The sequence below is a fragment of the Rattus rattus genome, chromosome 5, assembly GCF_011064425.1.
Source record: "Rattus rattus isolate New Zealand chromosome 5, Rrattus_CSIRO_v1, whole genome shotgun sequence".
Lineage (NCBI taxonomy): Eukaryota > Metazoa > Chordata > Mammalia > Rodentia > Muridae > Rattus > Rattus rattus.
In genome coordinates this window covers 96,941,994-96,960,474 of record NC_046158.1, presented here as the reverse complement: position 1 = coordinate 96,960,474, position 18,481 = coordinate 96,941,994, and the positions used below count along the sequence as shown (strand labels likewise).

The following is an 18,481-nucleotide window of genomic DNA, read 5'->3' as shown; positions in this document are numbered from 1 at the left end:
TCCTGTCTGCCTGCTTCTACCTATCAAGTGCTGAGATCACAGACCTGTGTCACTTTGCTCAGCACCCAGATGAATGTTAGTACACTGTGGCTTTAAATGCTCTTAAAAAAAACTGTTTCTTGACTTTTGCAGAGCACACAGATTGATTTGATTGCTTTTTACAAGCCTCAACAGCATGCTGCTCTTAAACCTCACACCAGTGAACACCACATGAACTTTTCAACTGCCCCAAATATAAGGTAAGTAAACAGATATATTAAAATGCAAAACTTGTATTTAGATCTTCGTTCCAGCATCAGGGTCCAAGGATGTAGGCTGCCTACTGTTAGTCTGATCTACTCTAGGCATGATGTTATATTCGTGTTTTTTCTCTCTTATCGTTTGTGTTTCCAGCACTGTCGACTAAACCAGCATTTGCACACGTTGGCAAGCTATCACTCCACCACTGACCAATTCCCTCAGCCCCAAGGTGACATTTTAGGTTATCACTGGGTTTTTCCAGTCTCCTAGGCCTGGTGTCATGGAGAACAGATATGGTTGATTCGTCAGCTGCTCTTACTCACCTGCCTTCCTGTAGAGTTGTGAAGCAATGACTTACAAGAATGGGACCTAGAAATCCCTTTTTAAAAAAAGACTCTTAGGTGTACCTGAACCCCTGATACCAACACATGTACCCCCTCCCACGCTCTGAAGATTGTCAGAGGGGAGAAGGGAGAGGGGAGAGGGGAGGGGAGAGAGGGGAGGGGGAGAGGAGGAGAGGGGGAGAGGGGAAGAGGGAAGAGGGGAGGGGGAGAGAGGAGAGCGCGCTTATAGATTCTTTGTGGGGAGGGCTATTGAGACTTGAGGCAGAGTATCATGTAGCTGGCATCAAGCCAGCTCTAAGAGGATGGCCTTGAACTTTGATCCTTTTGCCTCCCTTTCCTGAGTTCTGGGATCATGGGCATTCACAACCACACCCAGCTGAAGGAGCAACTTTTCAGGGTCCATGAACTGTAGTCTCCCACAACACGCATCGGAGAAGCCAAGGCCAACTGCTGAGAAGTTACTCCCCTTGAGTTAAGGCAAAGTCTTATGGAGCTAGAGATGGATCAGATCGCAATGTCTCCTGTGTGTTAACCATGGATGTACCACTAAGCTACACCCAGCCTGAGGCAGAACTGCTTATGCTAAGGAACACAAGTCACTTTATCCTCTCTGTGACCCATCTTCCTAGCCCAGCCCTGTGATGGAGAAGCACACACAGTATCTGGTGCATATAAGCCAGGATTCTGTTGAACACACAAGCTGGAAAAGCGGAATGTTATTTGGGCATAACCTGAGAAATGTACCTACTCCCTACTCATTAGGTTTAAATTAGGTACTAGTGACTGCTTATGTTTCCAGATATCAGCAGTTAGCCTCTCTCTCTCTCTCTCTCTCTCTCTCTCTCTCTCTCTCTCTCTCTCTCTCTCTCTCTCTCTCTGTGTGTGTGTGTTTGTGTGTGTTTCTCTCTGTCTGTCTCTGTCTCTCTGTCTCTGTCTATCTCTCTGTGTGTGTGTGTGTGTTTGTGTGTGTTTCTCTTTCTGTGTCTCTGTCTGTCTCTGTGTCTCTGTCTCCCCCCCCCCCTCAGACATGGTCTTGCTGTGTTGTCCAAGCTCGGCTCAAGTGATCTTTCAGCTTTAGTCTCCCACATAGCTGAGACTACAGGTGCTCGCATGAAGCCCAGCATGATCAGGTGCCATTTATCTCAAATTAGTGATCTTGCAAGGAGTTGACCTTACTTACACAGCCCGCTCCCTGTGGCCTTACCAACTGCACAGACCCAGAATATTCGATGTGTGTGTGTAAACCACACCCAACCTGAATACCTTAAAGTAGAAAAAAAGAAAAGAAAGAAACAAAAAGCCACCACACACACATTATTTTTCTTGTCATTATTACAACAACACTGTGTAAGGGCTGACATAGTGTTTACATCATATTAGGCATTATACATACTCTAGAGACCATTTAAAGTGTATAGGAGAATATGCATCATTATATGCAAATACTACACCATTCTACACAAGGGACTTGAGCATCCTCAGATTTTGGTATGCTGGAGGGTGAGGGGTGGGCTGGAACTAGTTCTCCATGGATACTGTTTTCCACATTCTTATGTTCTCATTTGAGTTTCTGCTCCACTTGTCCTGGGCTACTTGGGGTGGGAGGTAGGTCTTGATAACACGAGAACTCAACAAAATAAAACAAAAATGTCCTCTGGCCTGCCTCTGGCTTTGCCTCAGATTGTTTGGCACTGAAAAATTCCGTTCTGAACTCATATATAAAATGGCCTAGCTTAGTGGACTTCATGCCACGATCTTGGGACCTGGAGAGCTACACTAGAAAAGGAAGTTGAGCTGGTGGCCCCCCTCAAGCTCACACCCATTGGAGCAGGAGTTTTAGACACAGGAGTTCTTTGAAAGAGCGGTCCTTAGGGGACATTTAGAGTTGAACCTGTGCCCCTCCTGTCTGATATGATTGATCTTCTGAAGCCCAGCTCAAACCATCCCTCTCCAGGGATCTTCCTGGTCACCTCATGCTGGGTACCTGAGCTCAGTAGTGACACTGTCCCACTAATGCCTGCTTCCCGGCAGAAGCAGAGAGGTGTTCTCTTTCACACCTCTCTCTCTTCCTTATAACACCATTCCCAGTGCAGGTGTTCAGTAGGTTAACTTGCTAATGTTGCCTAGTGTCACGTGAGATAAAGCCTCAGGACAGAGTCGTGCTCTGGTGGAAAAAGCCAATGGCCCTGAAGCAGTCAGTCAGTTAGGAGGATTAGGAGGAAGAGGGCAGCTATAGTGGCTGAATAAGTCAGGAGAGCACTCTGCTGCCAATCAGGGATGCATGCCATCAATCAACCTTACGGGTCTTGAGTCTTCCTGGTACCCTAGAGAGGCCTAGTCTTTAGAAACTGGGGAATTGACCTAGAGAACCTTCAAGATCATGGACAACCCCACAAGAGCAACTCTGTGTTCCTGTCTTAACTAGATTCTGTTTACATTCTTCTCTCCCTCAGTACCCCTTCTGGTGAAGCCTGTCTGTCCTCTCGGCCATGGAAAAGGCATGCCCTTGAAGCCCAAGCTTCAGCTGCTTGTGATCTGGTCGGCCCATTGCTAGTCGGCATCGGGAGCTCAAAGGAAATGAGGAACTCCAGGGCCTACTCAGATTACAACTCTTTCTGGAGGTGGAGGCCCAGAGAGGAGGGAGGGCTCACCCAGAGATGCTCAATAAAAGAGAGTAGGTAATTGCCAGAAGCCAAGGATCAAGGCAGCCAGGGGCCAGGGGCCAGGGGCCAGGGGCCCTGAAGCAGACAGTCAGGAGGAGACAGGGAGCTGTAGTGGCAGCATGAGTCAGGAGCAGACCCTGCTGCTACCCAGTGACATGACTTTGGGTAACAATCAATCCTTTAGTCAGTGTCTGGATCAAATGCTGGCCACTCTGGGGTAAATTTACCAGAGTCCAAGAAGACTGGCAGGTGTGGCAGTGGGAAGGGGTGACTACTGTTCACTAGCAGGGGAGCCTTCTTGGAATTTGGGGATGCTCCAAAGCGGACATTAAGGTCTCCTCCTGCTTCTCTCTCGCATCCATCTCCATTCTGCTTTTGGAGAATGTCTAGTCACACCAGTGAGTATGAATGGAACAGGACAGTGCAGGACAGAGGCCATGCTCACTTCTGGCCCAGAGAAGCTTCCCAAGAAGTGAAGAGTCCTGACTGAGGGCTGATGAGAAGGGATGAGATTCAGTAGGCTGTGGAGGTTCTTAAGGGTTCTTCTAGTCAGTGAGGTACTCCAACAGGATCCCCAAGATGGAGTACCTTAGCTTCACTGAACTTCTTGCCACCTGGGAGACAGCTGATCAGCCTCCCCGATACCTGGAACTGCACATCTGACCTCCTTTCCAGAGGAGGGGGTCCTTGTTGGCACTGTGGGGGCAGATGAGTCCTCAGCTGGTCACAGGGAGAGCCTGGTATTACCTTGCAAGGCTCTCCCACTGAATCCTCCAGATATAGGGGTAAGTAGCAAAGAGATCAAGGCTGGAACATCTGGCAGGGTTTAGAATCCATAGTTGGAGGGTGAGACATCATGTCCATATGGAGAAATACCTTCAGGCTCTAGGCTAGTGTGGCATTTGCCTTATCTTCACCAAAGGGTTCTGGACCCTGGTCTGGCCTTCCTTGGCCTCTCTCAGCTGCTGTAGCCAGAGGCGTAGGTGCTAGGCCTACGGAGCCAAACATCTGGAAGATCTGGCTGACTGTTGGGAAGTACCACGGGGCTTATATCACCTGGCCCTCCACGGCCCTTCCAGGACAAGCTGCTGTGGTGAGAATTGGGCATGTTTGGGTCATAGATGGTCTCCTTCAGTGCCAGCCAGAGGGTGTCACGTTTCCCGTTCAGCTGACCCCGCTCAAGTATGGGGTGCCCAGTGCCATTCATGACTTCTGGGGAGGTGCCCACAGAATCTGGCACACGGACACTGGGCTCAGAGGCACAGGTGTCATCTGAGACGCTGAGTCCCTCCAGGGTGCTGGCTGAGGAGCACAGGCCGTCAGGGAGCTCTTCCACGACTTTGGGCTTAGGGCAGTGGGCAGGGCCTTCTGGCAGGGCCTGCAAGGGCTCAGTTTTCTGTCCCTGGGAATCTTGCCTGATCCAGGTTTGGGGGTTGGGACCAACCTGCTTATATGGAGAAGAGGTCTGCAGGGCCGGACACTGGCTGAAGACTGTCTGGTGGTCCAGGAGCAGATCCCTTGGTGAGACAGGGACTTGGGCGTGCTGGAGGCAGCAGCTGCCATCGTGTATCTGCAGGTCTTCAGAGAGTATGGAAGGCCGATGGGAAAGCTTGCTGGTGGCTGTGCTGGTGTCGAAGCTGGGACTCCGGCGCCGCGCCAGGGGCTGCAACTCATAGTGTTCAGAGAACCCTGGTGGCCCTGTTCGCCCCTTCTCATCGGGATCCTCAGTCCCAGCATCCCACGGCAGATGGGCACAGGGCCATAGGATCTGCCCACAGTTCTTCTCTGGCCCGAAGAAACAGCACAGGGACTGGAAGAAGAAGCTGGCAAAGGCACAGCCAAGAAACTTGACCATCATGACGATGATGCCCAGCTTTCGATAGAGCAGTATGGTGGAAGGCAGCATGATCACGCCAGAGGCAAACAACACTCCAGTCCCCATTGCTGTGGCCCGACTGGTCTGACGTAAGGAGAAGGCCACACGGCTCAGGCGGTCTGGGTGGGGGCACAAGTGATAGGAGATACAATAGTTAACAGTTAAGTCTACAGAGAGGCCCACAGAGGCAGAGAGAAAGAGGGCCTCGGCAGTGTTGAGTTGCCACTCAAGAAGAACCAGCAAGCCCACAGTGAGCAACACAGTGCCAGCCACGGCTGCCACAGAGAACAGGCTGAGGGGAACGTTCCAAGTGCCCAGCAACAGTGTGGCAAAGGCTAGTGCCAGAGCCAGACCGAGCACCACGGCAGGCTCTGTGCTTAGACTATGCTGTAAGCTGTACAGCTCCAAGGTGCTGGTGAACCAACCCTTGTTGAGCCCAGGAGGTGCCTTGCTCATCTCTGTTGACAGCCAGCGGCTGACTTCAGTGTAGAAATGGTGGACTGGGCCATACTCTGTACTGTATGGTAAGTTGGTCTGAAACTTCAGAACTAGAGCTGCTAGGTTGCCGTGAGAATCGAAGCGGAGTCCCAGGTCACGTGTGCCATCAGGACTTTGCTCCAGAGCCATCATCTTCAGACAGTGCAGGTAAAGCTGGGGGGCCCAGGGGAATTCTGACTGGCCACAGCATAGATCGGCACCCAGGCGGCCACAGCTGGGGCTTTCCATCCACTGCTGCAGGGCTTCCACTAAACACAGCGTAGGCCAACCCTCTGGCTGGTCTCCAAAGAAGCTCTGGTTCTGGGCTCCCTGACAGAGAGCCTGGAGCCACTCCTGGGCCTCGGGGCTGCTGGGCGAGAAGTCAGGATCGCTTACCACTGAGCTGTTGGTGCGAGGGTCCAGGGGATCACTAGTGTCCACTGGCAGGATTCCCCACACCAGAACCACTGGCAAGTTGCCGCCCTCATTTGGAGGTAGATCTTCGAACAGGAACTGCTGGCGGTATTCTGCATCAAAGCGCTCAAAGGGATGGCTAGACCGGAAGAACTGGCCGCCAAGTGGCAGTAGAATGGGCAGTCGCAGGCGAGGGCTGACGCCGCCGATGTAGGCGCCCCCTGCCGCCAACGCCGCGAACCAGCAGATCCAGATGTATCGAAACTTAATGACACCACAGGGCAGCAGGCGTTGAAAGAGCAGGCGTGAGAGGATGGAAAAAATCTTGCGAAGAATGCGAATCCGTCTGTGCAACGCCAGCAACAGCCGCAGGGGGTCGGTGCCACCCCTCTGGCCCTGCGCTTGGGCCACACAGCCGTGTGCCAGGTAGCGCTCATGGAGCACCACGGTGGCGGGAAGCCAGAGCAGTGTGAGTCCCATGTGCACTAGTACAGCGGTGCCCATGAAAAGAGCAAAACAACGCACTGTGGGCAGGCGGCTCAGGTAGCTGCCGTAGAAGGCCGCGCTGGTGGTGAGGCCTGAGACCAGGAGCAGGTAGCCAAAGTGGTGCATGGTACGGCCCACACGGTGTGCTAGGCCCCCGGAGGGCACCTGGCCCCTGCTGAGGCGCCACAAATCGAAGAAGATGAGTGTGTAATTGACACAGACACCACTAAGCAGAAGGAGAGACGCTAGATTGACAAAGGGGAAGTAGGCCATGCGGAATGCCACATGGTAAAGAAAGAAAGCCACCATTAGGGAGCCCAGCACCCCTAGAAGTGACATGAACGTGATGAAGAGTGAACGCAGGTAGAGGGACATGCCAAAGAAGATGATAACCAGGGATAGCAAGGGGTACATGGTATCTTCTGCTAGGTAGTACTTCAATAGTCTGGGCTTGAGGCCCAAGTCCATGCCACTGATAGATGTGTAGTTGTCAGAAACTTTAATCGGGTCACCTAGGCCGTCCAGATAGATGTCTAGAAGAGAGGAGGTCTTTATAATGGGCAGGAAGAGCAGGGCGAACTTGAGGGAGGGCACCTGGTAATCCGCAGTCTGGGGACTCAGAAAGTCTCTGTCTAGCAGGAAGTGCAGGAGTTGATAGACAGCGCTGCTTCCGGTACACTTGGCGGGAACTTGGGCACAAAATGGGGGTTTGTCCTGCCCAGATCCCACACAAGCAGGCACCAGGACACCACGGTGGTAGAAGGTGGCACAGAACCGTAGCAGGGCCAGTGTGCGGTCTGTATCAGCTTGGGTGGTGTCTTGGCAGGAGGAGCGGTTAGACAGCACAGCCAGATAGTTTCCCAGGGACCAGCTGGGGCAGCACTCATTGGCTGCTGATCGCTGGCACAGAGCCCCAAAGCTGATGTGAGAGCGGATCTGTAGGGCACACAGGAGTGGGGGTGAAGCTCAGAGAAAAGTCCAGGGGCTCAGGTTACCTTAATTCTGTCCAGGGATGGGTGGCCCTCTTGCTCATCATACTGAAGGGCAGAGAGCAAGTATCTTGATAGCCCAAAAGAAATGCTTTGTCTAAAACTGTATTTGCCCCTGGCCTAGCTTCTAGTAACTCTGTCTTGGCTTTATTAAAGTCGAGCCTGGGGAAGTTTCCCCAGACCTTTTCCAGAGGCTTCCAGAAGGGCTCCTATAGCCCCTCCCACCAGCTTTACAACTTCCTAAGTCAGGAACTGGAGTGGATAGGTCAAGCATTATATGGAACAAGGCCAAGAGACCAGAGAACTGGAAGCAAGCAGCAGAAGGCATTCCAGGGTCAGGGTCACTGAGAACTCCCAGCCCTTCTATCCCTGGGTTGCTTAAAGCCTCTTAAGGCCGGAACTTCCTTTTCCCATCTTGACCTCCTTTCCTTTCAACCCTGCTGTTCACATCACAGCAGCTGGTGTGGTACAAAGCTCCCACCTGGAGTCAGAGGACTCCCCTACGCCCACCCGCCACTAACCACATGCACATCCTTGGGGACTAGTTCACAGTGCTGCTGCTGCTGTACATTATCAAGTCATTCCCAGTGCCAGCATTATGTCAGATTCTTCCAAACTCTATCTCACTTCACTGTCACCATCCCTATAAAGGACATACTATTATTGTCCCTATTTCCTGTACACAGGGCTGAGGATGTAGCTCAGTAACAGAGCACATACTCAGTACATATAGGTATCTACGTTTGATCCTTAGCACTACAAAAGAACAAGCCAACGAAAACCAACCCACCAACCCACCAAACAAACACCCAGCACATGTGAGGCAGTGAGAGATTACATACCAAAGGAACCCTGGAGCTGGCCTTAAACTCGGGCATTTGAGGGCAGAACACATATTGTTAACCAGTGTCCTCTGATGCTCTGGACATCATAGTGTGACACAAGGGACTTGGGGCTTAGAGCTACAGAGTGGTTTGCATACAGTTTTAACAGCAAACACGTCCATGGATACCACTGCATATGGTTCTCTGTTGGCGCAACTGGATTGGCACTGCTTGGGTTGACAAGGCTGCAGCCTTGAGGCCTAGAGTCTCAACTTCCCGGGGCCAGCGTCTCCTCAACGTATGTTTGAGATCTCTTTTCAAACCTTTTTAAGCTCCTTATGCCGGGCTTGAGTTCTCTATGTGACGGGAGGTTGGAGCTCCTCCAATCAGCCTACTTTTCTTTGTCTGGGCCCAACCTGGAGCCTCAGTAGAATTGGAACAGTTTTCTAAGCAGGAAGAGCTCTAATCCCCAGTCTACCCAGGCAGTCCTGGCTAAGCAGTATCAGACAGGGACTAGGTACTTAGTGTCCTCGGTTCCCACCCACACCCTGTCATGTCCCCAGCCAGCTCACCTGCTCCTGTTCTATGCGACACATGGAATGGATGGCTTGCAGGTTCCACAGGCTTCCCCCAGAGGTGGACACGAACACCAGTTTTGCAAGTTTTTTCTCTGCAACACAATCCCACACAGCTCAGCCCTCTGACCCCAGAACCAGGGCAGGGCCCTCTAACAGAGAATATTCTCATGCTGGGCTCCCTGAAGCCTCGATTCCCAGTAGCCTGAAGCCTAAGCCCGATGCCTACTTCTTGCCTATGTTCATTCAGCTTGACTGCACCTAGCTGGAGCACTTGAGACTGATTTTATTACTCCATCTTCCTTGGCTTGGACGTGACTGGTGGCCATTTTTTTCTTTCTATCTGCCCATTATTTTCTCTGGACTTGTTCATTCTACTCTGTGGGGGTAGAGACCCCCACTGACGTCAGGACTGGCCACGATGCAGCTTACCAGGGGGACCACAAAAGAAGTTCTCCTCTTCTTTGACTTCCACAGGCCCCACCATCCTCTTGGTCCGGACCACACTTTCCTCGGCCCTGCCCCAGGCTGCAGGGCTCAGGGTGCTGAGGAGGCTTGAGCTGAATAGAGAGAGAAGTTTTTCCAGGGTACCGTTCGGGATAGGAGACTCACAGGGAATGGAAGGAGCAGCCGCCTCCTCTCACATGTCTTGAAGAGGTCACCTGGTGTCCCTCCCTTTGCTACTCTCAGTGGGAAGATGGGGGGGGCATGTTACCTGTTCACCTCAGGATCTGGGGAAAGAGAAAACAGATTCTTGGGGCCAGTGAGGGCCTGCATGGCTTTCCAAACTTCTAGCTTTCGGTCGATCTCTGTGTCTCGAGGCTCAAAACCCTGCAGGAAGAAGAGCAGAAAGGAACAAGTGTTCAGGAAGGGTGGGGCAAAGGAAGAGTACCCTCCCTCTGGGCGCTTCTCAGCTGTGACCCTTTGGTTCCCTCCTACCTGGATTGTAGGCATATAATTTCTGTACAGTCTCTATAGTTCTTTGGTGATCCAGAACTCACCATCACCACCTTATCCCCCAACATAGTCAACTGTCTGCCCCAGACTGAGCTGTACTGTTCAGTGTAGGGGTTTCTCTCTCCCTCCCGTGGCCTCTCACCAGTAAAGGCTCAGAAAAGTCAAGCGGTGGGCTTCCCAACAATCCAGCTAGGGTACAGAGGAAGATGAAGGCCAGACACCCCAGGAGCACAGCCATTGGCCACTCAGCAATCATATGAGAATAGCTGGAAAAGAGGGAGAAAGCCTGCATGAGTCGGTGTTGGGTGTGGTGGTAAGGCTGGTGAGCTGGAGTAGTAGAGAAGAGAATCCATGGAGTGGGTACCAGCCTAGCCACTCCGGGGAGCACAGAGGAGGACTGGCCCTACCTCTTCGGCATCCGGAAAGTGCGTTCCTGCCTGTGGAAGACAAAAAGAGAAATTTACCATAGTCTTCTGGTGTGTGCATGCGTGTGTGTGTGTGTGTGTGTGTGTGTGTGTGTGTGTGTGTGTGTGTGTGTGGCTGGTTGGGGGTTGGATTAAGTACACATTGGGTTGGGAAGGGAGGGGGTGTAAGACAGAGGCCAAAGCATAGAGGAAATTGGTATTAATGTTGCCCACGCCCGAGCTCCAGTTTTTGTTGCTTGTTTGTTTGTTTCCTACTCCATCCAAGCTGCCTCCTCCATCAGAGGCAGGAGACATCCAAGTCACCTACTAAGAAAGGAATTGGAGGCTTCAGAGTCTGATGTACCTTTTAATGGCCTTTTCAGCCCCCTTCTTACCTGACACTGACCACATGGCGCTGCATAGAAGGTGGCTTCCAGACCCCATCATGCTGAGAGGGGTCTATGGAAGTGTTGAGGTTGGAGATATGGGCACATAGAGATGCTTGGTCTCCAAATCCTAGTAACGAACTGCCTTCTTGATAGTCTTGAGGCGCTCGAGGAAAGGCAAAATGGCCAGCTGTTAACGGACTGGTTGGGTCTACAGCCTGCAGCGTGGAAACTGTTGGTGGTGGTACCGGAGCCCCGGTTGGGTCTTCCAGGGGACAGGTGTGGAGGGAGCAGCTTCTCTCTGGGCTTGCCTCGGGAGCCATGGCTTTGGTCTAGGACCTGGAAGAAGGTAGGAAGGAAAGATAGGGGTAGTGGGTTATCTGTGTCCCAGAATCATTCAGTAAGTGAGACAAGAAATAGGAGTCTATGGGGTGGGCTGAAAAATAAATAATAATAATAATAATAATAATAATAATAATTAATAATAATTAATAATAATAATAATAAAGAAATAGGAACCTAGGGTTGGTGTTTTTTCTTTTTTTCTTTTCTAGTTCTGCGGATAGATAAGGAGGGTGAGAGCTCAAATCATGGATGACAGGGTCCACACTCTCATCCAAAACATCATGCATTCTTTTTTTTTTTTTCTTTTTTCTTTTTTTCGGAGCTGGGGACCAAACCCAGGGCCTTGCGCTTGCTAGGCAAGCGCTCTACCACTGAGCTAAATCCCCAACCCATGCATTCTTTTTTAAAATAAGAATTATTTATTTATTTTATGTATAGGAGTACACTGTTGCTCTCTTCAGACATACAGAAAGGGGCATCGGATCTCTTTACAGATGGTTGTGAGCCACCACGTGGTTGCTGGGAATTGAACTCAGGACCTCTGGAAGAGCAGTCAGTGCTCTTAACCTTCGAGCCATCTCTCCAGCCCATCATGCATTCTTAAAGTATCACTGGCAAACCTGCCATATGCCATACACTGCTTTATATGAAATATGTTTCTATGTACATAACCTTATTACTGCCTACAAAACCAAGAAGAATTTTCTTGCCTTACAGGTTTGAAAACAGATTCAAAGAGAGGTAAAGATTAGAACAAAGTTCAAGGTCTTCTGAACGTGTAGACTGTGTACTTGCCTGTTTATAGTCTCTCTCTCTCCTCTCTCTCTCTCTCTCCCTCTCCCCCCCTATGTATGTATGTATGTATGTATGTATGTATGTATGTATGTATGTATGTATGTATATAACTCTGGCTTTCCTGAAATTCATTACGCAGACCATGTTGTCCTTGAACTCTGCCTGCCTCTGCCTCCCCAGTGCAGGGATTACGGGTGTGCACCGCTATGTTCAGCTCGTCTATACTCTTGACAGACATCCTTTGAGTACCTGCGGAGTCACTCATTATTCTTTCTAAACCAGTCACCTGCACCCTCTCTGTTCCATTGCCCTACTGGATACTTCTTCATGGATTTGCTGCAACTAGCTATCAGATCGGAGACTTGTCCCACGTTTCAGGTGCACTGTGGAGGCTGGAAAGCCAGATACTGATGCATAGAAGGTTCCTCTCCATATCCGCAGTGCCTTGAACAGCTCACTGACACAGAAGGTGGCCCGGGGATGACTATTAAGTAAACACAGTGCTTGACTGGCTGTTAAGAGTGGCATTATGATAAATAAGACCCAAGACTTGGCCCTGGGAATTCATGGTAGTTGGAAGATGTAGACAGCCCAACATGTTGGTTTCTATGAGCAAGAAATTCACATGGCCCAATTTTAGTGGAGGCAAGGGAAGTTGGAAAGGTCAGCAAACAGGACTGCTGCTTCTTCAACAGTCCTGACACAGGTCATGAACGAAGCACAGGTTTGCTTTGTCAGGATGTGCACAGTTCACAGAGGGAGCTGGAACCTCCAAGAAATATAGCAGGAAGGAGTCAGTGAGGGTCCCCAAATTAGTCATCAAGACAACACTGCATGCACATCTAGTTGCCATGGGAAGGGAGAGCCCTACTCCTGGGTCAGGATTGCCAGTCTTAAGACAGAAACAAAATGGCTACAGAGCAGATTGCCTAGAGATGGGGCTTCTCAGAGAAGTTCAGGGCCGAATGACTTGGCAGAGTCTTCTTTACTTTCCCTTGTTTGGCTTACCCAGCCCAGCAGAGTTTGCCTAACTCCATGGGAGATCCAGTTCTGTGCTACACTAACTCTGATGTCCAGGCCTACCTAGTCCCCTGACAGATGTGTCAAGAACCACAGCTCTGGCCACAGTGGCCGGTGGACATTGTCTGTGGTGGCTGAATGGCTAAGTTCTGCCTAGAAACCATGACAAGAAAGTGGAAACGACGGGTGGACTCTGCCTATTTCCTGCCCTGTCAGAAGAATGGCTGTATCAACAGTTTAAGAGAGAACACGCCAGGGGTTGGAGATTTAGCTCAGTGGTAGAGCACTTGCCTAGGAAGCGCAAGGCCCTGGATTCAGTCCCCAGCTCTGGAAAAAAAAAAAAAAAAAAAAAAAAAAGAACCAAAAAAGAGAGAACACGCCTCAGTTGAAGATAAAAGGGGACAATGGGCAACAGAGGTGGGTTCAGGCTCTCCCAGCTTTTGGCCCTGGGCCCTCAGAAAAGACAATGTTTGGAGCATTTTCTTTTGAGCTCTTGGTTTTGATATAGCACACATGACGTTCCTGAAATAGAACTTGGCTCGTGGAGGACACATTTGCTTTCCTACTCCTTCCCAAGTTCAGGACCACAGGGAGCATGTTCTCTTGAGAAGTATATTTTGCACGGATAACGTGACTCTCTTAGGCACTCAGGTAATACCCCCATTTCATAATGTCTGCATTAGAAATCTGATGTCATGACTGAGATCACTGATGTTTATTTGTACTGATTTGACATTTAGAAATATATTGGTTTCACCAAAGACATTCTAAAGCAAGACCTCAGATGACTCCATAAAGCTAATAACATTAGCAGCCGGGGTGCCAGCCCTTGGAGGCCAATCCCTTTGGGCCAAAGAGAAACTGGATAAATGCCCTGGGTCATGTGTATGCATGAGATCATTTGTTAATTAATTTACTTATCGAGACAGATGCCCACTGTGTAACCAAGGCTGGCCTTGAATCCGTAGCTCTCCTGCCTTAGCCTCCTGAGTGCTCAGTGTACAGGTGCAGGATGTTATACCAGAGTAGAGAATCTGAAATTCTCTAGCCTGGCTATGCTAGTGTTGAGCCTTTGTCTCTGACTTCCCAAAGAAATGAGCCAGGTCTTTAATTAGAAGTCAGCCATCATGCCTGAGCGCTCGGTGTACAGGTGCACACCACCATGCCTGGTGCTGACACTTAGTAGAGTTTTTAAACCTAGAGTTTTTTCCTATTTTACTTGTTCGTTTATTTATTTGTATATTCTATGTGCTCGATACAGTACTCGGTCTACATTGTGTCCTGAGACTTGAAAGCCGGCATCAGCAACTGTTTCTTTGAGAACAAAGCTGGCTTCCTGTGTATTACCCTCCTGAAGAAGGCTTTCTACCTACCAGACTGATGAATTACTAAAAGAGGGGGAAAATATTTGCTTCCACGTCTGGGGCTTTCTCTTCCCTTTGAGGAACCCAACACACGTTTCAAATCAGTTAATCTAGAGACAGTTGTATCAGTCTCTGCTTTTTACCTCTGAAGGTCTTTAACTTCACCATTTCCTGCTTGCTTCCCTGCCTGTCATGCGATTCCCTCTGCTTGGTTTAGATGATGCCACTGTTCATAATCTCACCCCTCTGCACCATGCTAGTCAGTATACCACTGTGGAGAGCCTGGAAGCCTCTAGTCTTGTTGCCGTAGAGTTTGGTCTTCATTTCAATCTCCCCAGTTTGTTTATTTGTTTGTTTAATTTTTAGCCCTGTGCCTGACCTGAGTTGGGACCCAACATGACCAGCATCAGCTGTGCTCTCCCTCTTAGAGGAGGGCCTGCCTCCTAGAGCTTAAGACAGTCCAGTAGCCAGGGTAGAGGGGAGGAGCCTGTCCTAGCAGCCGACGACCTGAGAGCATTGAACAGAGGAATTATGCTAGGAACCAGTCCCCAACTTGGTGTGTCAGTCTCATTTGTAATAGAAGCCAGCCACAGAGAATACTGCTGGAAAATGGAGTACTCTCTTTCCCTAACCTTCTGTTGAAGGGGATCTCGTCTCCATCTTTGGTTTGCTTCCACTCGGCTCTGTAAGACTCCAGCTCCCTCTCTCTAACCGGTTCAGTTCCTCTACGGGAATCAAGGATCAACTGCACCTAATCCTACCCTTCTTCACTGTGCAGGATGTTATACCGGTGTAGAGAATCTGAAATTCTCTAGCCTGGCTATGGTAGGGTTCAGCCATTGTCTCCGTCTTCCCAAGGAAATGAGCCAGGTCTTTAATGAGGATGAGTAACTTCCTGGACTGCCTGCCTGCACCCGTCAAGTGGGGGGTGGGTGGAAAGTGCTGAATCTGGCCCCAGGCAAACAGCCCCAACCTGGGAACTCCAGAAGGGGTAAACCTGTATAATTTAATCGTTCCCTGAACCACAGACTAATCATCTGGATGTCACTGCGATCCCACAGAGTGACCAGGACAGATGAGGGGAGCCATTCATTAAAAATTAAAAATACAAATAATTATCTGTTCAAATATCTCTGCAGTCAATGAATTATAAAATACTGTAGGACTGAAAGCTGTGCCTGTAGTTTGGATACTTGGAGGCCAGCCTAGGCAAACATGATCTCTCTCTCTCTCTCTCTCTCTCTCTCTCTCTCTCTCTCTCTCTCTCTCTCTCTCTCCCCTCTCTGCTTTTGACACATAGCCCAGGCTGGCCTCAAAGTCATAGAAATCCCCTTCTCAGCCTCCCAAACTGAGATTACAGATAGCCCATGCAGGCCTTGAACTTAATATGCAAGTGAGAATGGCCTTGAACTCTATGCTTCTGCCTGCTAAGTGAGTGCTGAGGTTAATTTGCTACCATGCTTGACTTTTTTTTTTTTATTTAAGATAGATACTTTCTCTGTAGGCTACATGAAGATGCAGAAGCAGGGCCTAGAGGAAGGGTCTTGGGAGACCAAGAAAAGGGAGGAGGCCAAGGTCTATGTAGTTCAGTGTAGCCTTGAACTTGTGATTTTCCTGTTCCAGACACCTAAGGGCTAGCACACTGTTGCATATTATTTTGACATATATGCATATGTTCTTTGCACATATAAGGCTGAGGTTTAATCTCCAGATTTCTCCTGGGAGGAAAGGACTGTAGTGTGTGTGTGTGTGTGTGTGTGTGTGTGTGTGTGTGTGTGTGTATTTCCTCTCTTGAGTTGAACAAAATTGTTATGTCTATGTAGTATGCACGGTCTCTGGAGAGCTCCAGAGATCAGAGGACTGCTGGAACAGAACAAGTAGTTCTCATGCTTGGGAGAAATGAGGAGACCAGACAGGACTGATCCTTGGCAAGATTTGTCAGACAGCTAATGATGCTGTAGCCCCTTGTACAGATGCTCCTGGTCCTGGGCCCTGCCCTGATTTGTCACTGTTCCCTCCCTCCTCTCCCCCCTTTTTTCTGCAGTGTTTGGGGATGGAGCCTAAGGCTTTGCCAAAGCTAGAAAAAATGCTTTATCACTGAGCTGCAACCCCCAGCCCCAGCACCATCTTCTTTTGGTCAGGTTGTGGCTCCAAGCAGAGTTCCTGGTCTGTGCTCTGGTCTGGGGAATATGCCCATACTGTGATTTGCCCTCTTGAAGAATATTTTATATCTTCCAGTCTAATAACTTAATAAAAGAGGAGAGAAAACATTTGCTTCCACCTGTGGGGCTTTCTCCTGCTTCTGAGAAACAGAATGTACATTTAAAATCAGATAATTTGGAGATAATGGATCTGCATCTGCTTTTTGCCTCCTAAAAATGCCTTTTATTTCCGTCCAGGCAGGAGAGAGATGTAGTTCATGTCTGAAGAGAGATTCTGTGGGCGGCAGAGTCAGGCAGGACACAGAAATGGCGCCATATTGCTACCTGGCCAGACTGTTCCACCACACGTCTGATGAAGTCAGAAAAATGAAGGGCACCCACATCTGGGAATGGGTGCTCAGCGGGAAGGTGTTTTTTTCTCTTCCACCCCCAGGGAGGCTCCTTCAGGGGTCACAGCTTCAGTCTAGTTTTTGCCATACACAGGGACTAAGATCAGTATGTACACAAGCAGGAGGCCATGCAAGGAAAACAAACAACGATCTGGGCAGCCGAGCAACCGATGGCAGTGGGCAGACAAGCAGCTGATGGTGCTGGACAAAGACAGCCAGCCCCTGATGTAGATCTCAAATATCACCTTCCCTCCCTAGGACATCTGCTTTGGTCAGCCTTTTTTTTTTTTTTTTTCCGTTGTACATGCACACCCCTTTGCTCACTGACATGCAGACTGACGTAGCTGTGGTCCTGAGGCCTTTTGAGAAGATACGGAGGCAAGGCCTCAGGGAGTTAGGGGAGCTCTAGAGGCTAAGGAAATGGACATCTGCGACCTTAGGGAAAAGGAGAGAACAGTGGGTGGGGCAGGTCCCCCAGAAGGTAAAAGCAACGAGAGCTGGCATTATCGAGTGTCGATGAGAGAGGATGAACTGACCAGGCAAGATGAAGGTGTACAAACACACTCGCCTCGGGAAAAGGCTTTCAGAAGAGCTGAGGAATGGATGAGGTGATATGTGGCGACGGCTATTTAGGATACCTGATGCAGGCTTACTGAGAAGATCTTCCAGCAGGATCTACGGAGGGGTTCTTCCTACTTGTTCCGGCAGCTGCCTTCTGGGGCTAATGTATTCCCTTCAGGCCGCTGCTTGCGGTTCAGAAACTGGCAAAGAGAAGATCGCTGCAGCAGCTGGGGCTGCTACCACCGTCCATGCCCGTGGGCGGCGCCGCTGTCCGGGCTCTGGTGCTGAAGCAGCGGCAGCGGTGGGCTCCTGCGCATGCGTCACTCCAGAGGCCAGTCGCTGGGCGGGGCCGAAGAGAAATCCGCCAATGGACGCAGGACAGGAAGAAGGGAGGGGAGACAGGGACACAAGTTGCTGCAGCGCCGCAGCATAGGGGGCTGGGGGGTTCTTGTCACTAAGGTTGTAGGCTGCAGTACAGGCCTCTCTACCCTGGCTGGGACTCATCGTTGTCCTTAGTAATGTGCCAAACCGCCTCTCCTGGCCGCCTTGTTCTTTTTACGAGAAACCAGAAAGAACGACCCGGGTAAAATCCTCACAACACCAACCGCAGGCTTCTACACTCCATAGCGCAGGGAAGCAAAGGTTGGATCTCACGAACACCCCTATTTCTCTAGGCTTCTCTCAGTGTTCTGTCCTCCCGAGGGGGGCTGGGTATCTGCTCGAGTTAGGTCATTCTTCCCATTTAGGACCTGGCCTTGAGTCTGCGGCCTCTTTCTATGTTAGAGCCTCTTCTCGAATTTTTTAAGTACGCAACAAGGGGAAAAGGGAGTGAGAGGAGGAGAGATGCCCAGCCCCTTTCCACCACTCCCCACCTCAGCCTTACGGAGAGACCTGATAGCCACCCACTCCAGAGCACTTGCCAGCCCTGACCAGGGACTAGCTGTGAAGGAATTGAGGTGTTGGTCGAAGGGCAGGCCTGGCTAGAGGCCTGTGGCTGAATTATAACGAATACAAGAAGTAGGGGAAGCCTCGGTGCAGAAGAGTGGATGAGTCCTTGATAGATTTGGATAAAAAAAAAAAAAAAAAAAAAAAAAAAAAGAATTTCACAGCAAGCAGGCAGTTCTGGCTGTGTTGTGCATGGAGGTGACAAGGGGCTGAGGAGAGTCAGACTAAAGAGGGTTTGGTTTGAAGATATCCCTTAATTGTGTCC

General features: G+C 50.1%; 1 protein-coding gene across 2 annotated transcripts; it reads right to left on the bottom strand.

Annotated features, from left to right (window-relative positions):
• Positions 1 to 1,885: 1,885 nt before the first annotated feature.
• Disp2 (dispatched RND transporter family member 2) lies at positions 1,886 to 17,680 on the bottom strand. Of its 2 annotated transcripts, none has more exons than XM_032903936.1 (8): positions 17,364 to 17,680; positions 10,645 to 10,974; positions 10,253 to 10,282; positions 9,988 to 10,111; positions 9,604 to 9,719; positions 9,321 to 9,448; positions 8,886 to 8,983; positions 1,886 to 7,436 (listed from the first exon to the last, which is right to left on the bottom strand). In XM_032903936.1, exons 2-8 carry the CDS (start codon positions 10,956 to 10,958, stop codon positions 4,206 to 4,208), a joined length of 4,041 nt encoding a protein of 1,346 aa, XP_032759827.1. In that variant the 5' UTR covers positions 10,959 to 10,974; positions 17,364 to 17,680; the 3' UTR covers positions 1,886 to 4,205. The 2 variants fall into 2 exon arrangements, with proteins under 2 accessions (XP_032759827.1, XP_032759826.1); XM_032903935.1 differs by having other exon boundaries at positions 17,349 to 17,679.
• Between the last annotated feature and the right edge of the window lie 801 nt (positions 17,681 to 18,481).

Coding starts and splice junctions, on each gene's coding strand:
- Disp2 (XM_032903936.1), bottom strand. CDS start 10,958: ATGGCTCCCGAGGCAAGCCCAGAGAGAAGCTGCTCCCTCCACACCTGT. Junction 10,112..10,252: donor ACTTTCCGGATGCCGAAGAG/GTAGGGCCAGTC, acceptor CCTCTTTTCCAG/CTATTCTCATATGATTGCTG. Junction 9,449..9,603: donor CCAGATCCTGAGGTGAACAG/GTAACATGCCCC, acceptor CTCTCTATTCAG/CTCAAGCCTCCTCAGCACCC.